Consider the following 20,133-nt stretch of genomic DNA (forward strand, 5'->3'; position numbering starts at 1 on the left):
TTTGGTCCTGATGCTGGAAGGGGTCAGGGATCTGGCTTGTAATACTCCCGTGGCCCTGCTGGCAGAGACGGAGAGCTAGGTCCAGTGCATGATGAGCCCTCCAAAAAGAGCGGGGTACAATAGACCATTGCTTGGCTGGCCCTGATCTCTCTGCAAAACAGCAGCGTGTGAGAAGCACCAGGTTCCCCTGCTTTCCAAAACAAGTGCCTGCAGCAGCTCCCAGTGGTCGCTCAGCAGCCTCTGCAGCATTATCTGACACCTCTGTTTCAGTGTTAACCCTTGCAGTGCTCTCCAGCACATCGACTGTTCCCGGGAGGGCCATGCAGCCAGACGCAAGCTCGGCCAGCAGAGACCTAGCTAAGCCCGGCAGAGGTGCCATATATTGCCCTGACGGGTCCATCTTTGAGCCTCTGCAAGCCCCAGTAGCAGGGAAAGGGTTGAGAGCGGGTGGCGGGCTGGGCATTAGGACCCAGCGGGCCCCCCGGCGCAGGCGGGGGGCTGTCACTCAGGGAGCGTGGGGAAAGTGACAGCGGTGGGCAGTTCCAGCTGACACCTCGCGCCGGCGAGGGGGATATTTAATTTGGGCTCGCGCGGGGCGCTCGGCAGTGCGCGGCGGCCGGGCAGCAGCTGGGCAGCGCAGAGCGGAGCGGGCACGTGGGTCCCTGCCCTCCGCAGGGCACAGCAGCCGCAGCCAGGCGGGCAAAGGGAGCCGGGCTGCCAGTGCCCCAGGATCGGGGTCCAGGCAGGGCTCCTCCGCCGGGACCGCCCGCGCAGCCTGCAGACCCCCCCGCCCCAGCCCAGGCGTGGATGCGCTGCCCGCGGCTCCCTCCCCGTGCACGGAGCGAGCGGGCGTTGAAGTGACCGAGGCACCCCGCAGACGGGCGGGGGAATGGGCAGCTCCTCTGCAGCCTGGGCTCGCTGAGGGCTGGGGCTCGCCACGGGCTGTTCGCAGAGCAGGGGGTTCCCTGGCCCCCTGTGCACAGCCCCTTCCGAGAGCTGCTGCTTCATGCGACCCGCGCTGCCCTCGCCGGGCAGGGAGCCCCCGAGGACGGCGCCGGGTCCCTAGTGCGCAGCGCGGAGCACTAGCCTGCGTCCTGCCCGGGCCGGGGCAGCGGGGGATTTACAGCCCGGAGCCGGGTGCGGACCTGTTGTGGGTGGGAGAGCGACTCGCTAGGAGGATGAGCCCGGGGAGGACCCTCGGGGGCTAAGTCCAGCTTCCCGCACCCCGGCGCCCCGATCCCGGAGCTGCCCGGCACAAGGCGAACCCAGCCATGGGGCCGAGCTCCGCGCCACTCGCCCAGCGCTGCGTGTCCGCCTGAGGCAGCGGCCTGCTCCGATCGCAGGGCGGGGAAGGGAAAAGTGGGGAGACCCCCCCCCAGCCCGAGCTGCAGCTGTTAGTGCGTGTGCAGGACTCTCCCCTCCCCCTCGCTGCCGCCGGCCGGACCCTTTGCCCGGCTCCCCGTCTATAAAGAGGGGTTTATTCTTGGGCTCCAGTCTCACGCCAAACCCTGTCCCAGCGTCTAGACAAGCTGTCGTGGCTCTAAGTCCAGCTGTCACCATGGGGATGGAGCCGGGGCCGCTGTGAATCTTGTGGAGCCAGACAGAGCGGAGGGAGGGAGCGAGCCGCGGAGGGGGAAGACGCCGTGGCCCTTCGGGAGGCTGCTCGGCGGGGCGCAGGGCTGCTCGCCCGGCTGCGGCAGCGGGGAGCCGCCGATGCTGAGTCCCAGCAGCCCCGGGGGAGCTATTTAAAGCGACGGGCCTCGCTGGACTTTGTCTCGGCCTATTTATGACTCCCCTGGACTTGGCAAGGGGCAGCGCGGGGCAGTAGCGAGAGCTCGGAAACCATCCCGGGGCGAGTCCCGGCCGCCGCCCGGGGCCTGCCTGCGCCGGCGGGAGCATGAAGGGGCCGCAGACTCTCCTGCTCTGGGCCGGCTGGCTGCTGCTGCAACGCGGCTCCGGCCAGCCCTACCTCCGCCTCCGGCCCTCCCCGAGCGACAACCTGCCCGTCAAGGACATCCTGGAGCACCCGGACCCCGAGTACGACCCCAAGGAGCAGGACCTGGACGAGCGGACGCTGAGGAAGAAGCTGGGCAGCAGCTTCGACCCCGCCTTCATGTCGGTGGCCGCCCCGGCGCCGGGAAACCTCTCCAGCCCGGCGCCCCCGCCCAGGCTCAGGGGCTCGGCGCCGCTGCCCGGCGAGCTGAAGAAGCTGGAGCTGGGCGAGAGCCCCTCGGGGGCCCGCATGAAGCTGGGCAAGAAGGCCCGGAGGAAGTTCCTGCAGTGGCTGTGGGCCTACACCCACTGCCCTGTGCGCTACACCTGGAAGGACCTGGGCGTCCGCTTCTGGCCGCGCTTCATCAAGGAGGGCAGCTGCTTCGCCGAGAAGTCCTGCTCCTTCCCCGAGGGCATGTACTGCAAGCCGGCCAAGTCGGTGCCCAAGACCTTTCTGCGCTGGTACTGCCAGGGCTGGTCCAGGCAGAAGTACTGCACCTGGATCCCGGTCCAGTACCCGCTGATCTCGGAGTGCAAGTGCTCCTGCTAAGCCGGGCTGGGGAGCCGCTTCCGCCGCGCTGGGCGTGCCCAGTGCCAGGCTCCTGGACAGACTCACCGGGATCCCAACTGCAGCGAGGGGGGCGGTCTCCATTGCCCTGGATCCCAACCCAGTTGCATGGGGATCTCAGAGGATCGGTGCACCAGGAGGCATCATCCAGCCCAGTACCTAGCTGTCTCTCGCAGTGCAACTCGTCCCCCTTCCTCTCCATCCCACCGAGACCCTGAGACTGAAAGGACACACACAAAGATGGACACATGCTCACAAGAGGATCTGTTTGTGCGTTTCTCTCCCCTTATTACACCCCTTGCACTGTTTTTGACTTATTTTATTTTAAATGGGAAAAGCAAAACTGAAAGGAACTGCAGTGCAGGCCAGAGGCAAAGCTAAGCACTACAATCAGATGTTTATTTTTATACATATATAGCGTTCTAACAAAACAAAACGGGGGGGGGGGGCACCCAGCCTTGTAAATATAGAGATTTTTAAAAGAAGGGGAAAATTGCAGCTGTTTATTATTATTTTATTATTAATTATTATTATTATTATTTTAAAGACATAGGACCACATTTTAAATCCATCTCACTAAAATCTGAGTACTTCCCTGCAAAAGGGAAGGGGGAAATTTCCAGTCAAGATGATTCAACAAAAAACCAACACAGAAGCCCTTGAAGATGTTAATTTCTATTTGCTGTATTTTTGTCTTTTTTCAGATGTTTCAACTAATCTGCAAAGCTCTCTACCTTTTTAAAAAGAGTTTACTGGTTAATTACAAAGGAGATTTTTTTTTAAAGTACAAAGTTATGAAAGAGTGGAGTCTGTTTTGTTGGTTTTGGAATACATATAGTAATGTAGAGATGTTAAAAGAAATTTTCTGTGTACAGTTTATTTATTTTTAATGTTTGTGTATAAAAAAAGCTAGAGATTATGCCAGAAAATATTGGAAATGTTTACTTGAATATTCCTTTAAAAACATATCAGTGTAAATATGAACTACGACTGATCAAAACATTTTTAGCAATAAACCCTATCTCTGAAGAAACAATTCTTGATGCACTACAGAGTTCTGGGACAGGAGATTATGGTGCTAGGTTTCTTGGGGCCAGATCCTGAGCTGAATCACTATCGTTCCACTGAAGTCAAGAGACTTGCACCATTTTACAGTGGTTGAGGATCAGGCTCTGTTTTTATTTAAATTCACCTGGTGGGGAGATGGAGAGGGATAAATGGCTGATAAGTGATAAAATAATTGAAATGTTTTGGAAAGGGAGCAATTATCTAGTATCTAGTCTAGTATCTGCATGAGTTTTTCTTCTTTCTTCACTGTGCCTTGTCAGGGTCTCTCTCTCTTACTGTGTCACTAGGATTCTGAGTTTCAGATTTCTCAGATTCTCAATGGTGGAGGAAGGGGTAGAGGTTATCGCCTGAGCCATTAAAATGCCTGGCAAAATTCAAAAGCCCATGTGTTAGAGCAAATGTCGTAGCTGTTGCTAGTCATTAGCAGGGGAGGGAAGGAGTGGGGGTTGCTCAGGGCCGATGCCTTGGAGGAATAACCCGAGTGGGGTGGGAACTGGGAATTCTCTCCCCAGTGGAATGTGTCATTTGCTATTGAGTCAGAAGGAGGAGGAACATTCTTGGGGGACTGATCCAGCAGAGGTGCTGAGTGCCTTCAGCTCCCACTGAAGTCACCATTTGGCCCGATCCTCCCAGTGGGTGAGCAGGATGCCCTACTCTCCCTCAGATGGTGCTCAGCTCCTTGTAGGATCATCAGCCTCCAGATGGCGGGCTGCAGGGGGAAGGATGTTGGCATGATCCTGTGAGGTGCTCAAGTGAGTGGAAGTTGAGGGAGCTCAGCACTTTGCAAAGTTGAGCCCTGAGAACCTACTCCTGCTCTTATCGAAGTCAATGGGAGTTCTGCCACTGGGATAGGATCAGGCCCTAACAGGGCTGCCACATTGGAAGAGGGGGGAAAAAGCAAAAGGGGAAAGTTGGTGGCAGGATATGGATTGCAACTGTGTGCATGGAGTAGTCTGCAGATAGTGATAGAGGCATTTTTCCCAGTTGTTTGAAATACTTGCCATCCCAGGACGTAAAGTACATTGCAAAGACCAAAAAAAACAAAAAAACTCTTTGGAAAACTCTTGGTCAGTGAGGAGTAAAACTCGCTCCCTAGTGCAGCCATGTCAGTGGTGTGCAGAGATGCCGACAGTGAACTCCAGCAAAGGCAGGGAAAACTCTGATCACCATCCGTCTGAGCAAAGTGCATTAGGATGGTGGGCAAATGGCAGCAGGCCTGAGTCACACTGAAGTCAGTGGAAAGACTCCCAGGAACTTCTGTGGGGTTTGGATCAGGTCCATCAAGCTTTATAGAAACCACCTCCAGCCAGTGCCTGCCTCTTCTGGTGCGGGTAGAGCGCCCGCCGAACTCCTGCGAGGCCAACGCGACTCGTGGAGGGACTGGATTCAGATTTTAGTAAAACACAGGCCAAACTTGGAATAGGTGCAAACTGCTGCAGAAAGGAAAGTGTGTTTCCCAGGGGATAATGATTTTAGCACTTGACATCTTCCAGGAGTTGTGTAAACCGTAATTCACTCATGGGAGGGGAAACAGGTTGGCCTTCCCCAGCCTCCCCCCGCCCCCGATACCCAGTCTCTTTCAAGGGGACAGAAAAATAACACTTCTAGTGCAACTTGCAAAACATAAGGGGTGTTTGGGAAAAGAATGGGTCAGCTCATCTTGCAAGAAGAATGACATCTGTGGTGTGGACACCAAACATCTGTAGGAGGCCTTTTGCCGGGGGTGGGGGAGGGTATTCTGGGAAAATATTTTGGACATAATCCCAACAGTATCTGGTGTGTTGGGATTTGGTTACAAATGGCCCTTTAACATCTTAGTGTGTTTTGTTCTGCAGTTTCCAGGGATATGCAGAGACCCTGCTTTGTGCTAACCTGGGAAATAAACCATTCCCCAGACTTAGTGGCTGAATTTAGTTGTGGGGGGAGGGGAAAGGGGGTGATTTTTTGTGTGTGTCCTAATTGCAGAGGAAAAAACAGTCTAAAAGCCTCCATGCTGTGCAACTGGAGGGGCTGCCTCAGTCCCAAGATCAGGAGCATACTCCTGATACAAGGTAGCCAGGACCAAATGTCCTGCAGCTTCTTCTTCAGTCTTTAAGTTTAACCAGTTGTGGGGAGAGAATAAGGGGACATACCCCACCAGACAACATTTGACTCCCTCATTCATGTCCCTCTGATTTGGCTGCAGGGAAAATGCATTCTCACTCCTGATCTCCTCTGCCAATCCCCATTGCTAAAATGCCCCTATTATTTTCTGATGAAGGTTTTGCCACTGTGTTAACAGTGGTTTCAGCAGCTAAGGAACGGCTGTGAATGTAGAAACGTGACATCCGTGGAACTGGGGATGGAGATGTGTGCAGAAGGCAGGATGATTAAACAATCTTCTTATATCAGGGGGTAACCATGTTAGCCTGTATCCACAAAAACAACACGGCGTCTGGTGGCACCTTAAAGGCTAACAGATTTATTTAGACATAAGCTTTCGTGGTGCATCTCCATAAGATGCATCTGAAGAAGTGGTTTTTTACCCATGAAAGCTTATGCCCAAATAAATCTGTCAGTCTTCTTATCTCTCCTTGGCATCAGAAGGAGTTTTGGGTAGAATGAGAGATGGACGGGAATAAGGCCTAGTTTGTAGTGTGTTTCTTTCATAGTATCTGCTTGCTATTAGGGGACAGGCAGTGTGTAAAATCTTTCTTGTGCCCCTATGTGATCCAATGTACAGGACACCAAACTTTGAGATCTGGCTCCTTTCCCCCAGCTCTGACAGTAACTTGATGAGTGATGTGGGCCAGCTCTGTGCCTCAGTTTCCACATGTGTAGTGCTTTGAGATCTGTACAAATGCCACTTCATCCTTGCTATCCCTTTTGCTTATAGACAGGTACATTTCAGCATGGACATAGGAACACTTAGTCACGTGTCCAGGAACATACACACTTGGGAACTACGGTCATACCTTGGCACTTGCATTTTTGGCCCATCTTTCCATAATTAGTCCACATTGCCCTCAGACCCCTCCGTTTCCCTTCAATGCATTGCCTATAGGCTCTGTGCATTTGGTCCTCCAGACTCTGCTGCATCCCTTCATTCTCTCCACCCCATACCTCTACCCCCACCCCCATGCACTGTTCTAACATGTAGGCCTGTTTAGGGTGAAAGGAACTTGATGAATATGTAGCGTGATTTCAAAGTGTGTTTTCTGCAGCAGCAGCGAGTTTCGGGGGGGAGCCCTGGCCTTCTGGCTCCCTCTGATGGTGAAGTCTCCAGGGTTTTGGAAGCTCCTTACTAACTCAGAGGCGCCACTTAGCTGACAGAACAGGATGAGGTGGTTAACTAGAGGATCAGCAGCTTAACCCTTTCTTACATAGAACGGGAAAGACTGCGAGTGACTGGGAGATGCTGTTGTGGGCATGCCAAACACCCTTTTCCAATAGTATTCCCTGAAAACCACAGCTCAAAACAGTGCTAAACTTGTGTATGTTTATAAAAATCTCTCTCATACAGGAACCTTACGTCAGGGTACTTCTGCCTGCCGTCACCAAGGGAGTGGTAAAATTCTCTCTTCTAACCAGAGTCCCCAGATCAAGACATTCCCTGCCAGCTGACAGTTCCTCTTCTTAAAGCAGCCTCGGAACTGGATGGTTGCTGCTATTTACCTTGGGATCTGGATACAGTTCTCCTGTGTTGAGAAACCTCTTTTAAACTCACATTTGACTTTCACACCAGTTCTGCACTGTGTGGCTGTTAAACTATTTCCTGTCCAATACCAAAGAGGTTATTTTCTCCCCTGTGCCTTTGCTTGCTCCACCATTAGCCCAAGACCTCGTGTCTTGAACTTTGCTAGCTCAGGTCAGTGTGACATCAGAAAATGGACCCTGGCCCATGCTCTTCAGTTCCTGCTGTTTCACCAGTAAATCACTGGGTTTTAAGTTGACCCAGTTTTCCACTTTACGCTCGTCCTCTGTGCCCCATGAACCAGCCTCTCAGGTCCAGGGCCCAAGGTTTTTAGCATCAGCACACACCATGTGACTGAAGCCCAGTTATAATGTAAACCAATAGCTCAGTTTTAAGACAGGTGAGTGAACTGGACTGAAGAAGACAATCTCTGTGAATCTATCTGAAATGCAAACTGAACCTGAACATTTCTTTGGTTCAAAAAAGGACAAATCTCTCCTCCCCCCCCCCCCCCCCAGTGGCTTTTATTGTTTCTGCTGCAATAGTGCTGAAGTAGGAGGAGAAAAGCTGTTCCCACAGTATTTCCAGCCAAACTGAAAGTACCAGAAATGTCACAAAGTCTGTTCTTCTGAGACTCCAAGACCAAGAGTTCCAGGTGAGCAGGATACACATCCTAATAGCGCCCAAGTGTTCAGTAGGTTATAGCAGTGGTGCCAGAAATGCAACTTGCTGGTCTACACTACTGCGGTAAATTGATCTAAGTTATGCTACTTCAGTTACACGAATAATGTAACTGAAGTCAACATAGCTAGATTCATTTACCATGGTGTCTACACTGTGCTGTGTCGACGGGAGACGCTCTCCTGCCAACTTCCCTTATGCTTCTCGGGGAGATAGAATACTCAAATCGATGGGAGAACGCTAAGTCGATGGGAGACTGCATCTTCACCAGACTCACTAAATTGACACCACTGCATTGATTGCAGCAGTGCCGATTTAGCTGGTAGTGTAGACATGGCCTAAAAGTGAAGCTCCATAACTACAGAAATATAAGTGAACTACGCTGAATGTCTGGATTATCAATGGGGCTAGAACACACAGCCTTCAATGTCAAAGGCACAGGCCTCTACTACTTGAACTAAAGGAGTAATTCAATTGGCTAGTAGTAGGTTCTTATCCTTATGTAGACCAGCCACTAGCTGGGTACATGCCAAAAACATAACCAGTGTGTTAGATCAGGGTCTCTCAACCTTTCCAGACTACCGTACCCCTTTCAGGAGTCTGATTTGTCTTATGTACCCCCAAATTTCACTGCACTTAAAAATTACTTGCTTACACTGTTACTGAAAAATGGCTTACCTTCTCATTTTTACCATATCATTATAAAATAAATCAATTGGAATGTAAATATTGTACTTACATTTCAGTGTAGAGTCTATAGAGCAGTATAAACCAGTCATTGTCTGTATGAAATTTTAATTTGTTCTGACTTCACTAGTGCATCTTATGTAGTGTGACAAAGTTCCTCCTCTGCCTTGGTGGGTCCTGTGCTTTTTGGCGGATTTGCTCACCTCAGAGATTCACAGCAGCCCTCAGTTTGGCTACTTCTACTAGAGGCTCAAACCTGCTGTGCACTCAACTAACGTCATCACTGGCCAGCATGGGGGAAATGGAGAACAATCTCTGCAGTCTCTGTTGTCCCACCTAGTGAGTCAGGGACAGGCCAGATCCCTTTCCAAATTAGACCTTCCCTTCTGATGTTGCTCACAGACCAGGTCAACTCCTCCTGTGTCCAATCAGGAGTTGGGGGGATAGGGGGAACCCAGACCCACCCTCTACACTGGGTTCCAGCCCAGGGCCCTGTGGATAGCAGCTGTCAACAATGTCTCCTGTATCAGTTGCATGACAGCTACAACTCCCTGGGCTACTTCCCCATAACGCCCCTACAGCACATTCTTTATCCCCACCACAGGATCTTCCTCCTGAAGCCTGGTCACACTTGTACTCCTCTAGCTGCATACCTTCTCACTACCTGCTCCTTGCATGCCCTCCACTAACCCATGGGAGGTCCTTTTTAAACCAGGTGTCCTGATTGGTTTGCCTGTCATAATTGATTCTAGTATGTTCTTAATTGGCTCCAGGTGTCTTAATTAGCTCGCCTGTCTTAACTGGTTCTAGCAGGTTCCTGATTGCTTTGGCACAGCCCCTGCTTCTCTAGTGGCCAGTAGAGTGGCTTTTGACTTCTTTCCTATAGCCTTCTGGCTTGGAGGGAGGCTGCTGCTAGGCCCTGGGCTTTCGCCGCCGCCGCCGCCGCTGCTGCTATTCCCTTGGCTGGGCCAGACAACCCCCCCTTTTCTACTACTTGGCTGCTGGACCCCCCCCTGGTTGTTGCTGCTCCTGCTACAGCCCCTTGGGGAGGGGGAGCGGCTGGCCTGCTCCTTAGAGGAGGGGAGTGAGGGACTCCAGCCCCAGCTGTTGCTAGTGCTGCTGTGGACATCACCACCACCACCACCTGCAAGGGGTCCTTCCTGCCTGGCCACCAGACCACCTGCTGGAGCTGCCGGAGTCTCAAGCAGGAGGAAGAAGAGGATTGTTTGCTGCTAGGGGAGCACGTGGAGACTCTGCAGACTAGCAGGGAGGGGGCCTTCTATGGGCTGAGTAACTTTCAAACTGTGCTTTTGTGGTGGGGGTCTTGACCATGGGGACACAGGGGGTGTGGTATGGAGCCTGCCCCTTGGTCCATTGGTGTGTCCCCCCCACTGCCCCCACCACCAATATTGCTGCCCCCTCCACTACCCCCAGTGGGCAGTTACGATCTACCTCCACTCCTGCTTCAAGGACTCAGCTGCTTGCTTGGCTTACCATGCCCTTTTGCCACCATTTGGGCCTGAAGCAGCAGCCAGCAGCCATTGATTTTTTTGCAAGTGCATGTGGGTGCACATGCCTCCACCTTGGACTGACACCCCCCCCTTCCCTGCAGCTGTCTCCCCTTGAAGCCCTTTGCCCTCCCCTTTTTGCCCCAGCCCCTCAGCAGCTTCAGTTGGTTTGCCTGCCCCACCCTTTCCCCTCTGCAGTTTTTGTTTGCCCTGCCCCAGCCTCTGAAGCTAGCTCTATGGTTTCCCTGTCCTACCTCCTGCCTGGTTGTCCCCTGCTGCAGTTCCTCTGCCCTGACTGGCCCTTTGCTCTGTGTGCCTGTGCCCCCTCCCATGCGCTTGTGCCCCTCCCCTGTTTCTGTTTGAACCCCTGTCTCACTGCATTCCCCCTGCTGCTATTATAGCCCCCCTCCCCTAGTGCACCTAGAGGAGCTGGAATCCCATCCTGTGTTGGTGACTGAACCCCCCCCACAAGTCCTTGATAGCCCCCCCCATCCAGTCTTCCCCCTTCTGGTGCCCTCCTCCTCTGCCTGCAGCCTAGTGGGGAGGAGCGGTCGACTTGCTTCCCCTTTCCCTACTCCCCCTCGGGTGTTTGTCCTCCATCCCTGCTCATTATGGTGGGGGACGAGGTGGGTGAGACCCCTTGGGCAGACCCCACTGCCCCTCCTCCACCTGCCCCCCATCATCCCCTGTGGCTTCTACCTCAACCGCCAGTGCCAAACCACCTGCTATCGCCCTCACTGGAACACCAGCAGCAGTGGACAGTGGGGTGAACTCCACTGCTGCCGCGTCCCTCGCCCCCTCCGATTCTGGGGAAGCCCCCGCCAGCTGGTGGAAAGGGCCAGGGTAAAAAGAAGGGTAAGGGCCCCGCCAAAAAGTCTAGGCTCTCTATGGCAGAGACTGCCCCCACTGTTGTGGCCCCACCACCAGCAACAGTATCCCTCCCTATTGCTCCCCCCCCCAGCTCTGTGGGTGCCCCTCTCCTGGCCCCCAGGGCATATGCCCAGGTGGCAGTGGCCCCCCCGCCTGCCACTACATCATCTCTCCCGGCCACCGCCTCGGCTACCATCTCTGGCTGCCAGGACCCCTTCCCCACCTTGACCAGGAAGCATGGTGTCCATTGCCTCCTGGTGCCCACCTCGCCCCATGTGGAGACCTACGTGCAGGCGTTGGTGAGGGTGGTGGGCCCACGACCATAGTGGCGGCCTCCAAAATGTCCTCCAGGTTGTCTTCTTCCTGGCATCAGAGGCCGCTGCCCAGGAGGCGGTGGGGACAGGCCTGGCGGTGGGGGGGTGCGTGTTCATCCTCCTGGAGCCGCTAGAGGACCTGGGCATCCGGTTGGTCCTGACCTCCGTTCCTCCCTAATGCCGTCCTGTTACCTGGCCTCCCTGGCCTGGGGAAACCCATCTCCGTTGTTAGCCCTCTCTCCCTGGGCTACAAAGACTCCACCCTCTGTCACGTCCTCTCGTTCCGCTGGCAGGTGCAGCTTCAACTGCTGCCGGCGGCGTGTGACGGAGAGGTGCTTGAGGGGTCATTTCTGATCCCCTACCAGGGGGCCTGCTACTGGGTGCATTACTCTACGGGGCAGGCCCGGTGCTACCTCTGCCGGGCGATGGGGCAAGTCCGGAGGAGTGTCTGGGACCCCCAAGCCTCGGCAGGGCACCGGCCCCGTCATTGCCGGCGCCCCTGGCTGCCTGGCACCCGGATCCGCACCTCTTCCTTCCCAGCCCACCACTGCTCCCGCTTGGGCCCTAGGGGTACCTCCCGCAGTGAGCCCAGATGAGCGGGAGAGCCCTGCCTCCACTGTGTGCAGTCTGGCGGGGTCTATGGAGGAGGGTGTGGCGGGATTCCCGCAGGGCATGGGAGAGGGCCTGCCCCAGGGGGAATCTTCCTTCCCTCGTGCCGCCCCACCACTACCTCTCTGTGTTCTTGTGCTATCGCTCTTGCCTTCTGACCCAACCCCTTCTGGCCAGCCCCCAGATGATGCCATGGAGGGCTGGGCCCTAGTACAGGGGAAGCGGGGCAAGCTGTAGGCTCAAGCTCTGCTCCTTCTATCTGATGTGGAGGCCCCCCAAAAGACCAGGAAGGGGGCTACTGACACTGAGCCTTCTGCCTTGCCCCCGGGTGCATCCCATCTGCTAGAGCTGGCTGGGGATGACATGGCAGCAATGGAGGGTAGCACTGCCCCTCCTCTGGAGTCCCTCCTTGGGGGGTTCCCCGATGGAACCCCACCTGCCTCCTTGCCACCTGAACTCCCTGCATGCTCCGAGGCAAGTGTCGCTTCGGGCACCAGCAAGGAGGTCCCCGGGGTGGTGGGTGGTGATTTCCCCTCCATCTTCGCAGAGATCAAGGCCCTAGGTCTGACCCCAGTCACTCAGGGGGAGGACGACCCTCTGCCAGTGGGCCTTGATCTGGGTGACCTCACCCTGGCCCCCCTCTCCCCATTCTCCATTCCCCTAACCGCTGCTTCTGTTCCTGCCTCAGAGGAACCCCTGGACTCTCCCACCAGCCCTGCTGCAGTTGGCCCCCCACTAATGGCGACTGAGCCTATTGAGGCGACGGCCAGTGCCACGCTGCCGGGACCTGAGTCACCAGGAGCATCCCTCACTGATGTGGGGCAGCTGGCCTCCTTCCCGGGTGGGGGCCCCACTGCTACTTCCCCCACCTATTGATGCCGTGGCCACAACACTTGCCTTGGAATGTGAGCCTCGTATCGTCCAGGGCCCGCTCCCCAGACCCCTGAGCCTGACTGAGAAATGCCATCCCCCTGGTAGCTTGGCTGCCGGGACCCCCCGATTCTGACTCTGCTCCTCTCCCCAACCCTGCACCTGACCCCTTCCCTGCCCCTAATGCCAACCCCGGCCCCCTCCCCTCCACCTCCCATGCTGCTATTCCTGTTCCTGAGGCCGTCTCCTTCCCCTTCCCGGAGGATGACCCCCAGGGAGCAGCCTTTGTGTTTCCCTGCCCTGACCCCCGAGGGGCTGCTATTTTCCCTACCCTGCCCCCCACTGAGCCGGGGTCTGAGGCAGGCTGCGTGGTGCCAGCACATTGGGTGCCACGCCAGGGGTCCGCCGCCTGCCTGCCCATCTCGGTAGGCCACGGGGCTTTGACAGGGGCCCTGCTAGAGGATGGCCAGGGGCCTGTAACCCTGCTCTCCGATAAGCTGCGAGAGTTTCTCTAGGACACCCGTGGGTCGCAGAACAACGTGCAGCTTGTTCTGCAGCTCTGGGGGGACTTTTATCAAATCCTCCGGGCCATAAGGGCTATTCTGGGGGAGGGTAAAGGGACCGGGAGGCAGGTCACTTCGGCCTACCAGCGGGCCCACAGCTTCCATGTCTCTTTGCTCATCTATGGGGTAGGTCATGGTTTGCTGTGCGGCCGGGGCCGTGAGCATCTCTGCCGGCGAGGATCCCCCCCAGCCCTCCCCATGGCACCCATCATCTTTGCAACATTAAACACCTGGGGCTGTAAGATGGGTCTCTGCAGGTGCCAGGTGCTCTCCTTCATTTTGGAGGTGGGGTACTCTGTGGTTTTCCTGCAGGAAACCCATACGGATCTAGCCACCAAAGCAAGTTGGTGGCTGGAGTGTGGGGACAGGGTCTATTTTAGCCACCTCACAGTTTGTACGACTAGAGTGGGGACCCTGTTCTCCCCCGACCTATGGCCTGAGGTGCTTGTGATCGCTGAGGCTGTGCCGGGCCGCCTGCTGCACCTCCGGGTCCATATGCAGGGGCTGGTCGTCAACCTTGTTAACATCTATGCCCCAACATCAGGTCTGGTGCGACTGCACTTTTATCATCAGGAGTCCACCTTCCTCAGCTCTTTGGATCCTCGCGAGTGCTTGGTCCTGGGCGGGGATTTTAATACCATCTTCGAGGAGTGGGACCGCTCGGGGACCGAGCAGTGCCCAGGCGCCGCGGACATCCTCCAGGAGATTGTTGACCGTCACTCATTGGTGGATATCTGGCGCGACCACCACCCAGATAACGTCTCAACATTCACCTTCGTCTGGGTGGAGGCCCATCAGTCGCGCCACTCCCAGTTGGACCGCATTTACTTCTCATGCTGTCACCTTTCACAGGCCCACTCCTCCAGCATCCAGCTTGCCCCATTCTCAGATCACCACCTAGTGACGGTGACGGCCTCTCTCTGCGCAGAGAGGCCAGGGCCAGCCTATTGGCACTTTAATAACAGCTTGTTGGAGTATGTGGGCTTCGTGGCATCCTTCCGGGAGTTCTGGCTGGCCTGGCTAGGGCAGAGACGCGCCTTTCCCTCAGGACGGTGGTGGTGGGATGCGGGGAAGGTGTGTGCCTGGCTCTTCTGCTGAGACTACACCCGGGGCCCCAGCTGACAGAGGGATGCGATGATAGAGTAGTTGGAACGGGAGGTCTTAGAGCTGGAGAGGTGTCTGGCTGCCAACCCCGAGGATCCATCCCTCTGCGGAGTGCGCTGGGAGAAGCGGGAGGACCATCGGGCCCGGGGTGCCTTTGTTCGATCCCGCATCTGCCTCCTTCGGAAGACGGATCACAGCTCCCGCTTCTTCTATGCCCTGGAGAAAAAGAGGGGGGCCAAGAAGCATGTCACCTGCCTCCTGGCAGAGGACGGCACCCACCTCGCAGATCTGGTGGAGATGTGCAGGAGGGCCAGGGCCTTCCAAGCGGGCCTTTTCTCCTCAGATCCGACCGATGTTGATGCTTGCAGAGTGCTCTGGGACGGACTCCCGATGGTCAGTGTGGGCAACTGAGACCAGCTAGAGCTGCCTCTCGCTCTGGCCGAGTTCTGTGAAACCCTCCACCGCATGCCCACCAATAAATCTCTCAGCATGGATGGGCTGACCGTGGAGTTCTATCGTGTGTTCTGGGATGTCCTCTGCCCAGACCTTGTCACCATCTGGGCTGAGTCCTTGGAGAGCAGGGTCCTCCCACTGTCATGCAGGCAAGCCATGCTCGCCTTGCTCCCAAAAAAGGGGGACCCCCACGACCTTCAGAATTGGCGTCCCGTCTTGTTCCTCAGCATGGACTATAAAGTCGTAGTGAAGGCCATATTGCTGTGGCTCGGGTCCGTGCTGGCGGATGTGACCCACCCCGACGAGACCTACACTGTCCTGGGCCGTACCATCTTTGATAATCTGTATTTGGTCCAGGATCTCTTGGAGCTCGGGTGTAGGGATGGTCTGTTGTTCGCCCTTCTGTCCCTGGATCAGGAGAAGGCATTCAACAGGGTAGACCATGGGTATCTCCTAGGCACTCTACGAGCATTCTGCTTCGGACCCTAGTTTGTGGGTTTTCTCCAGGTGCTGTACGCCTCCACGGAGTGTCTGGTCAGGCTCAACTGGACCCTGACCGAGCCAGTTAGCTTTGGGCAGGGAGTACAGTAGGGGTGCCCCATCTCGGGCCAGCTGTACTCTCTGGTGATTGAGCCCCTCCTCTGTCTCCTCTGCTGGAGGCTGATGGGGTTGGTGCTGTGGAAATTGGAGCTGCGGCTGGTCCTTTTGGCGTATGCCGACGACATGCTTCTCGTGGTCCAGGACCCAGGAGACTTGGTGCGGGTGGAGGCTTGCCAGGCCATCTACTCAGCAGCCTCCTCCACCCAGGTCAACTGGGTCAAGAGCTCTGGCCTGGTGGTCAGGGATGGGTGGCAGGCGAGCTCCCTCCCACCCGTGCTTCAGGCCATCTGGTGGAGCGCGGGTCTGCTGCTCTATCTTGGCATTTACCTTTCTGCAAGGTTTAGAGGGCAGGGTGGTAGAGCGGCTCTGGAGATGGGCAGGACTACTCCGGTGCCTCTCCCTCCGAGGTGAGTGGCAGTGGTGCTCAATCAGCTAGTCAGGTCCATGCTCTGGCCTCGGCTCAACACCCTGGTCCCGGCCCCAGGTTTCCTGGCCAACCTCTGGACATCGATTCTGGAGTTCTTTTGGTCAGGACTGCACTGGGTCCCTACAGGGGTTCTCCATCTACCCCTGGAGGAGGGAGGGCAGGGCCTGAAGTGTCTGCACACTCAGGTCCATGTCTTCCTCCTCCAAGCCCTGCAGAGGTTCCTTTATGGTGCAGGTAGTCCGGCGTGGAGCATACTGGCGCACGCCTTCCTGTGCCGCTTCCGAGGGCTCCGATACGACTGGCAGCTCCTTTATCTTCATCCGAGAGGTCTTCCATGAGAGCTCTCTGGGCTGCTGGTCTTCTACCAGAACCTCCTCCAGACCTGGAAACTGCTTTCAACAACCAGGTCTGTGGTGGCCACCGAAGGGGCAGATCTCCTCGTGGAGCCCCTGCTACACGACCCCCAGCTTCGCGTGCAGGTGGCGGAGTCCCCCTCGGTGGGCCAGAGGTTGGTCCTGGCAGAAATCACCAGAGTCGGAGACCACCTGGACTACGACCCGGGAGACTGGCTGGATCCCCTGATGCTCACTCAGCGCATGGGGCTCTCCAGACCTTGTACTCCCCAGCTTGTACTTCAGGAGGTGAGGCTGCTTTACCGCCCACTGCTCGGATGTTCCTCGACCTGGTCCTGTGAGAGGGCATGCCCTTCCCACCCTCAACTCCAGGCCCTCCAGACCTTTTCATCAGGCCCGTGGACCTGCCAGGCCATCCCACCCCTTTACTGCTAGCTGGCTGCATGACTTGCAGCTGGTTCGGTTCCAGACCACACCAAGAAAATATCTGTACATGCTCATGCTCCACACTCTTCATGTCCTCACTCTCATGTCCTACCCTGACATGAAGTGGTGGGCCCACTTGCCACCTCTGGAGGGTGAGGAGCCACGGTGTGCCAGCCTATATTTCACTCTGGTCCCGAGGCCCACCGGGGATGTCAGCTGGAGGATCCTTCATGGAGCCGTGAGCATGGGCGTGTACTTGGTGCAGTTCACTCCCCTCCCAGACACCCGCCCCTTTTGCGGGAGGGAGACCCTGGCGCACGTGTATCTGGAGTGCGCCAGGTTGCAGCCCCTATTCTGGTTCCTCTTGGATATACTATTATGTTTTTGGTTGCACTTTTCCCCTCACCTGTTCATCTATGCACTCCCCATCTGTGGCCCCACAAAGTCACAGAACCTCTTTGTCTACCTCCTCCTAGCCCTGGCCAAAATGGCCATCCACAAGACCAGGGAGAGGAGGTTGGCCGATGGGGTTTCCTGCAACTGTGGGGCCTATTTCCGCTTCTCAGTCCATTCATGCATCCAGGCAGAGTTCCTCTGGGCGGCGTCTGCTGGCTCCCTTGACGTCTTTGAGGAGCAGGGGGCGCTGTCCGGGGTTCTCTGCTCGGTGTCCCCATCTGGTTCCCTTTGTTTAGCCCTGTGACCTCACTCCCACTCCTGTTGTCTCATTAGTTGTCCCCTGCAATTATTTGGAATCCCGGACCTGTGGATCCTCCCCTTAGGCTGGGGGAGGTCCTTTAGTAGTGGGTGGGCTCCACCCGCCCACTCCTGGATCCCAACAGGACTACTCTGTTGTACCCTGCAACTGGCCTGGGTCTATCACAGTAGCCTGTTGTAAAATTAGTCAAATATCTAGTAGCCCTCGGAGTCCCCCAGGAATATGCATACCCCTGGTTGAGAATCACTGTGTTAAATGGTACGTAAGTGCAAAGTCCACTTATATGTGTGATGCCCACCTAGCCTCAATCATTCCTTAGGGGGCTGCATATGTTGTAATTCTGTGTAATTGCATATTTCTGTGTATAATTTGGCTGCCGTCATACCAACTTGTGGCTCACATGCTGCCCTTAACAATATACTCATCCCACTCAGCTGCATACTCACCAGTAGAGCAGGTCACAGACCTATTGCTAACATGTTGGCAAATAAAAGCAGCAGGTTCTCTCCCCTGTTATTTGGGGAGGGGCCGTATTATTTGTTGTTCAAAAGTGTATGAACAGCTGACAGTTCATTTGTGGGGGAAAAATGTTCATGGAACCCCCAAAATGTCATGAACTCAAATGATTATTAATCTAAAAATTCATACCAGAAGTTTCTTATTCCTCATTTGTCATTCTGTTCAAAAATTTCTCAGCCAGCCAGTCAAGGAGAAGAAACAATACCATGTGACTTTTTAAGAGTCCAATCATGCAGTGTGAGTAACATAGTGAATCATTCATGACCAGTTGAAACAAACAGTTTGCAAGCACCCCACTGGCTAAAAACTGTTTGTTCACACTGTTCAGTGAACACTTGAAGAACGAGGCCCCTCACAAAATTCAGGATGAGTTTGCAGACAGAAAAATGGGTCTAAGTGTTCTTGGCAAAGAAGGATTCCACCACGTTGACACATTAGAATATTAAGTGAATGGGCAATAACATTGATGAAGTGCAGTAGAGTAGTCTGGTTTAACTGAAATAAAGGAGTAACTCTGGGACTCTGCAGTGTAGTACAATGCACTATTATGACTCGGTTCTTATTTCTTACTTAAAATATTATACACGTGGTGCAATGCTTGTTGGTACTGAAATTATTGAGCTGGACTTTAGTAGAGGTGAATGGTGGTTTTTAAAAATAAATGAAAACATTTGAAATATTTATTCTGTGGATTTGGTCTCAAGAGACTCATTGCATTACTTTAGATATTTCCATATTCTTTTTTCATGTATTTTGCCACCACATGTCCTGGGCTATATGCAGAATGTGTGTATACCTAAAGACCTACATACTTAAAGTTGTTTAGGCTCCTGACGTCCATTGAAATCAATGGGTGTTAAGCTCCTAAATAGTTTTGAGGATCTCAGCCAAAGACTCTTTACAGATCTACATGGAGTTATGCCTCTACCTATACCATACCAGTATAGGCAAAGGGCTCTAGAAATAAAGATGACCCTATAGAAACAAATGTTCTCTCTCCAGTGATAATGTTGGGTGGCGAATGGTTTGCCTTGTGGGACAGCATAGGAAATCAGATAACCAGTTATGGGCCTTTGGGTAGCAATCAGAGTGGAATTTGCCAGGAGACATTCACCTCTCCCACTGACTCCTTCCCACAGCGCAAACCTTAACATCTGATCTGTAACTCACAGAAGTCAATGGGAAGTGTCTCCTTATCTTCAGTGGGCTTTGCTTCAGGCTATTTTTGAGCAAAGATAAACTTTTTCATACAATTCAGCTCTGTTGCCCGGCTGCTGCTGGCTGTCCTGCAGCCCTACTGATGTCCCCAGAAGTTTCCACCTGCCAATCAGCCGCCATTGTCGTGCATCCCATATGCTTTTGCTCCTGACAGTCACAGTGGGAGGAGCACTTGTAGTGCTGCTTCAGGCAGTGGGACATGGTGTGTCAGTTTCTCTAGAGACACACGGGGGAGAGCCAGACTCTGTGGGAAGCAGGGATGGGCAGCAGTAATGTTTGGAAGGCAAGTGAGGGCTAGATCTCTGGGTGAGTGGGTAGGGGTGTGCATAGGGAGAGAGCGCCTTTAGTGTGTGAGGGAGCTTGAAGACAATGCTTCATGAAAGATGGGGCAATTATTCTATACTGGGTGGGACCCCAGGGCTGTTGCTAATGAGGGAAGAGTGGGTAGCAGGATTTAGGGGGGAGCAAGTTATCCCAGATGCAGGCGCAATCCAAGAAGTTGTTTATAGCTGTGCAACTGAATGTTGTTCTAGGAGGGTGGTGCTGAGAGCTATTAGTCACCCTCAGCGGCCGCCTTCCTCCCCCTGATATTGCCCACCATGCTTCTTCGCCATTTGCTGCCAAGATGCACCATTTCTCTCCTACAGCTGTTTGTGAGGGATGGGAGAGCCACCCCAGGCTCAGCTCATCTGCTTCATTTGGGCAGGGGCAGTAACTCATCATGTAAGTTAGATGAGGCCATAAGCTGGACTGCTTTAAAATTGGAAGCAGCTCCGTAGCACAGAGCTTGCTCTCGCCTCCCTGCTCTGGAATGTATGGGAACCTACGCCCCTGCTAGCAACTACCCCGGTACCTCCTCTCCGGGCACTTGGGTAGGAGAGAGGCTGGTTCTGACTGTTTATAAGAAAATAATGC

At 54.7% G+C, this 20,133-nt stretch overlaps 1 protein-coding gene across 1 annotated transcript; it reads left to right on the top strand.

Annotated features, from left to right (window-relative positions):
* Positions 1-527: 527 nt before the first annotated feature.
* LOC125644435 (noggin-2-like) lies at positions 528-3,596 on the top strand. The gene has a single exon (XM_048868403.2). The coding sequence runs from the start codon at positions 1,898-1,900 to the stop codon at positions 2,540-2,542; it is 645 nt and encodes a 214-aa protein (XP_048724360.1). The 5' UTR covers positions 528-1,897; the 3' UTR covers positions 2,543-3,596.
* The last annotated feature ends 16,537 nt before the right edge of the window (positions 3,597-20,133 follow it).

This window comes from Caretta caretta, chromosome 10 (genome assembly GCF_965140235.1).
Source record: "Caretta caretta isolate rCarCar2 chromosome 10, rCarCar1.hap1, whole genome shotgun sequence".
Classification (NCBI taxonomy): domain Eukaryota; kingdom Metazoa; phylum Chordata; order Testudines; family Cheloniidae; genus Caretta; species Caretta caretta.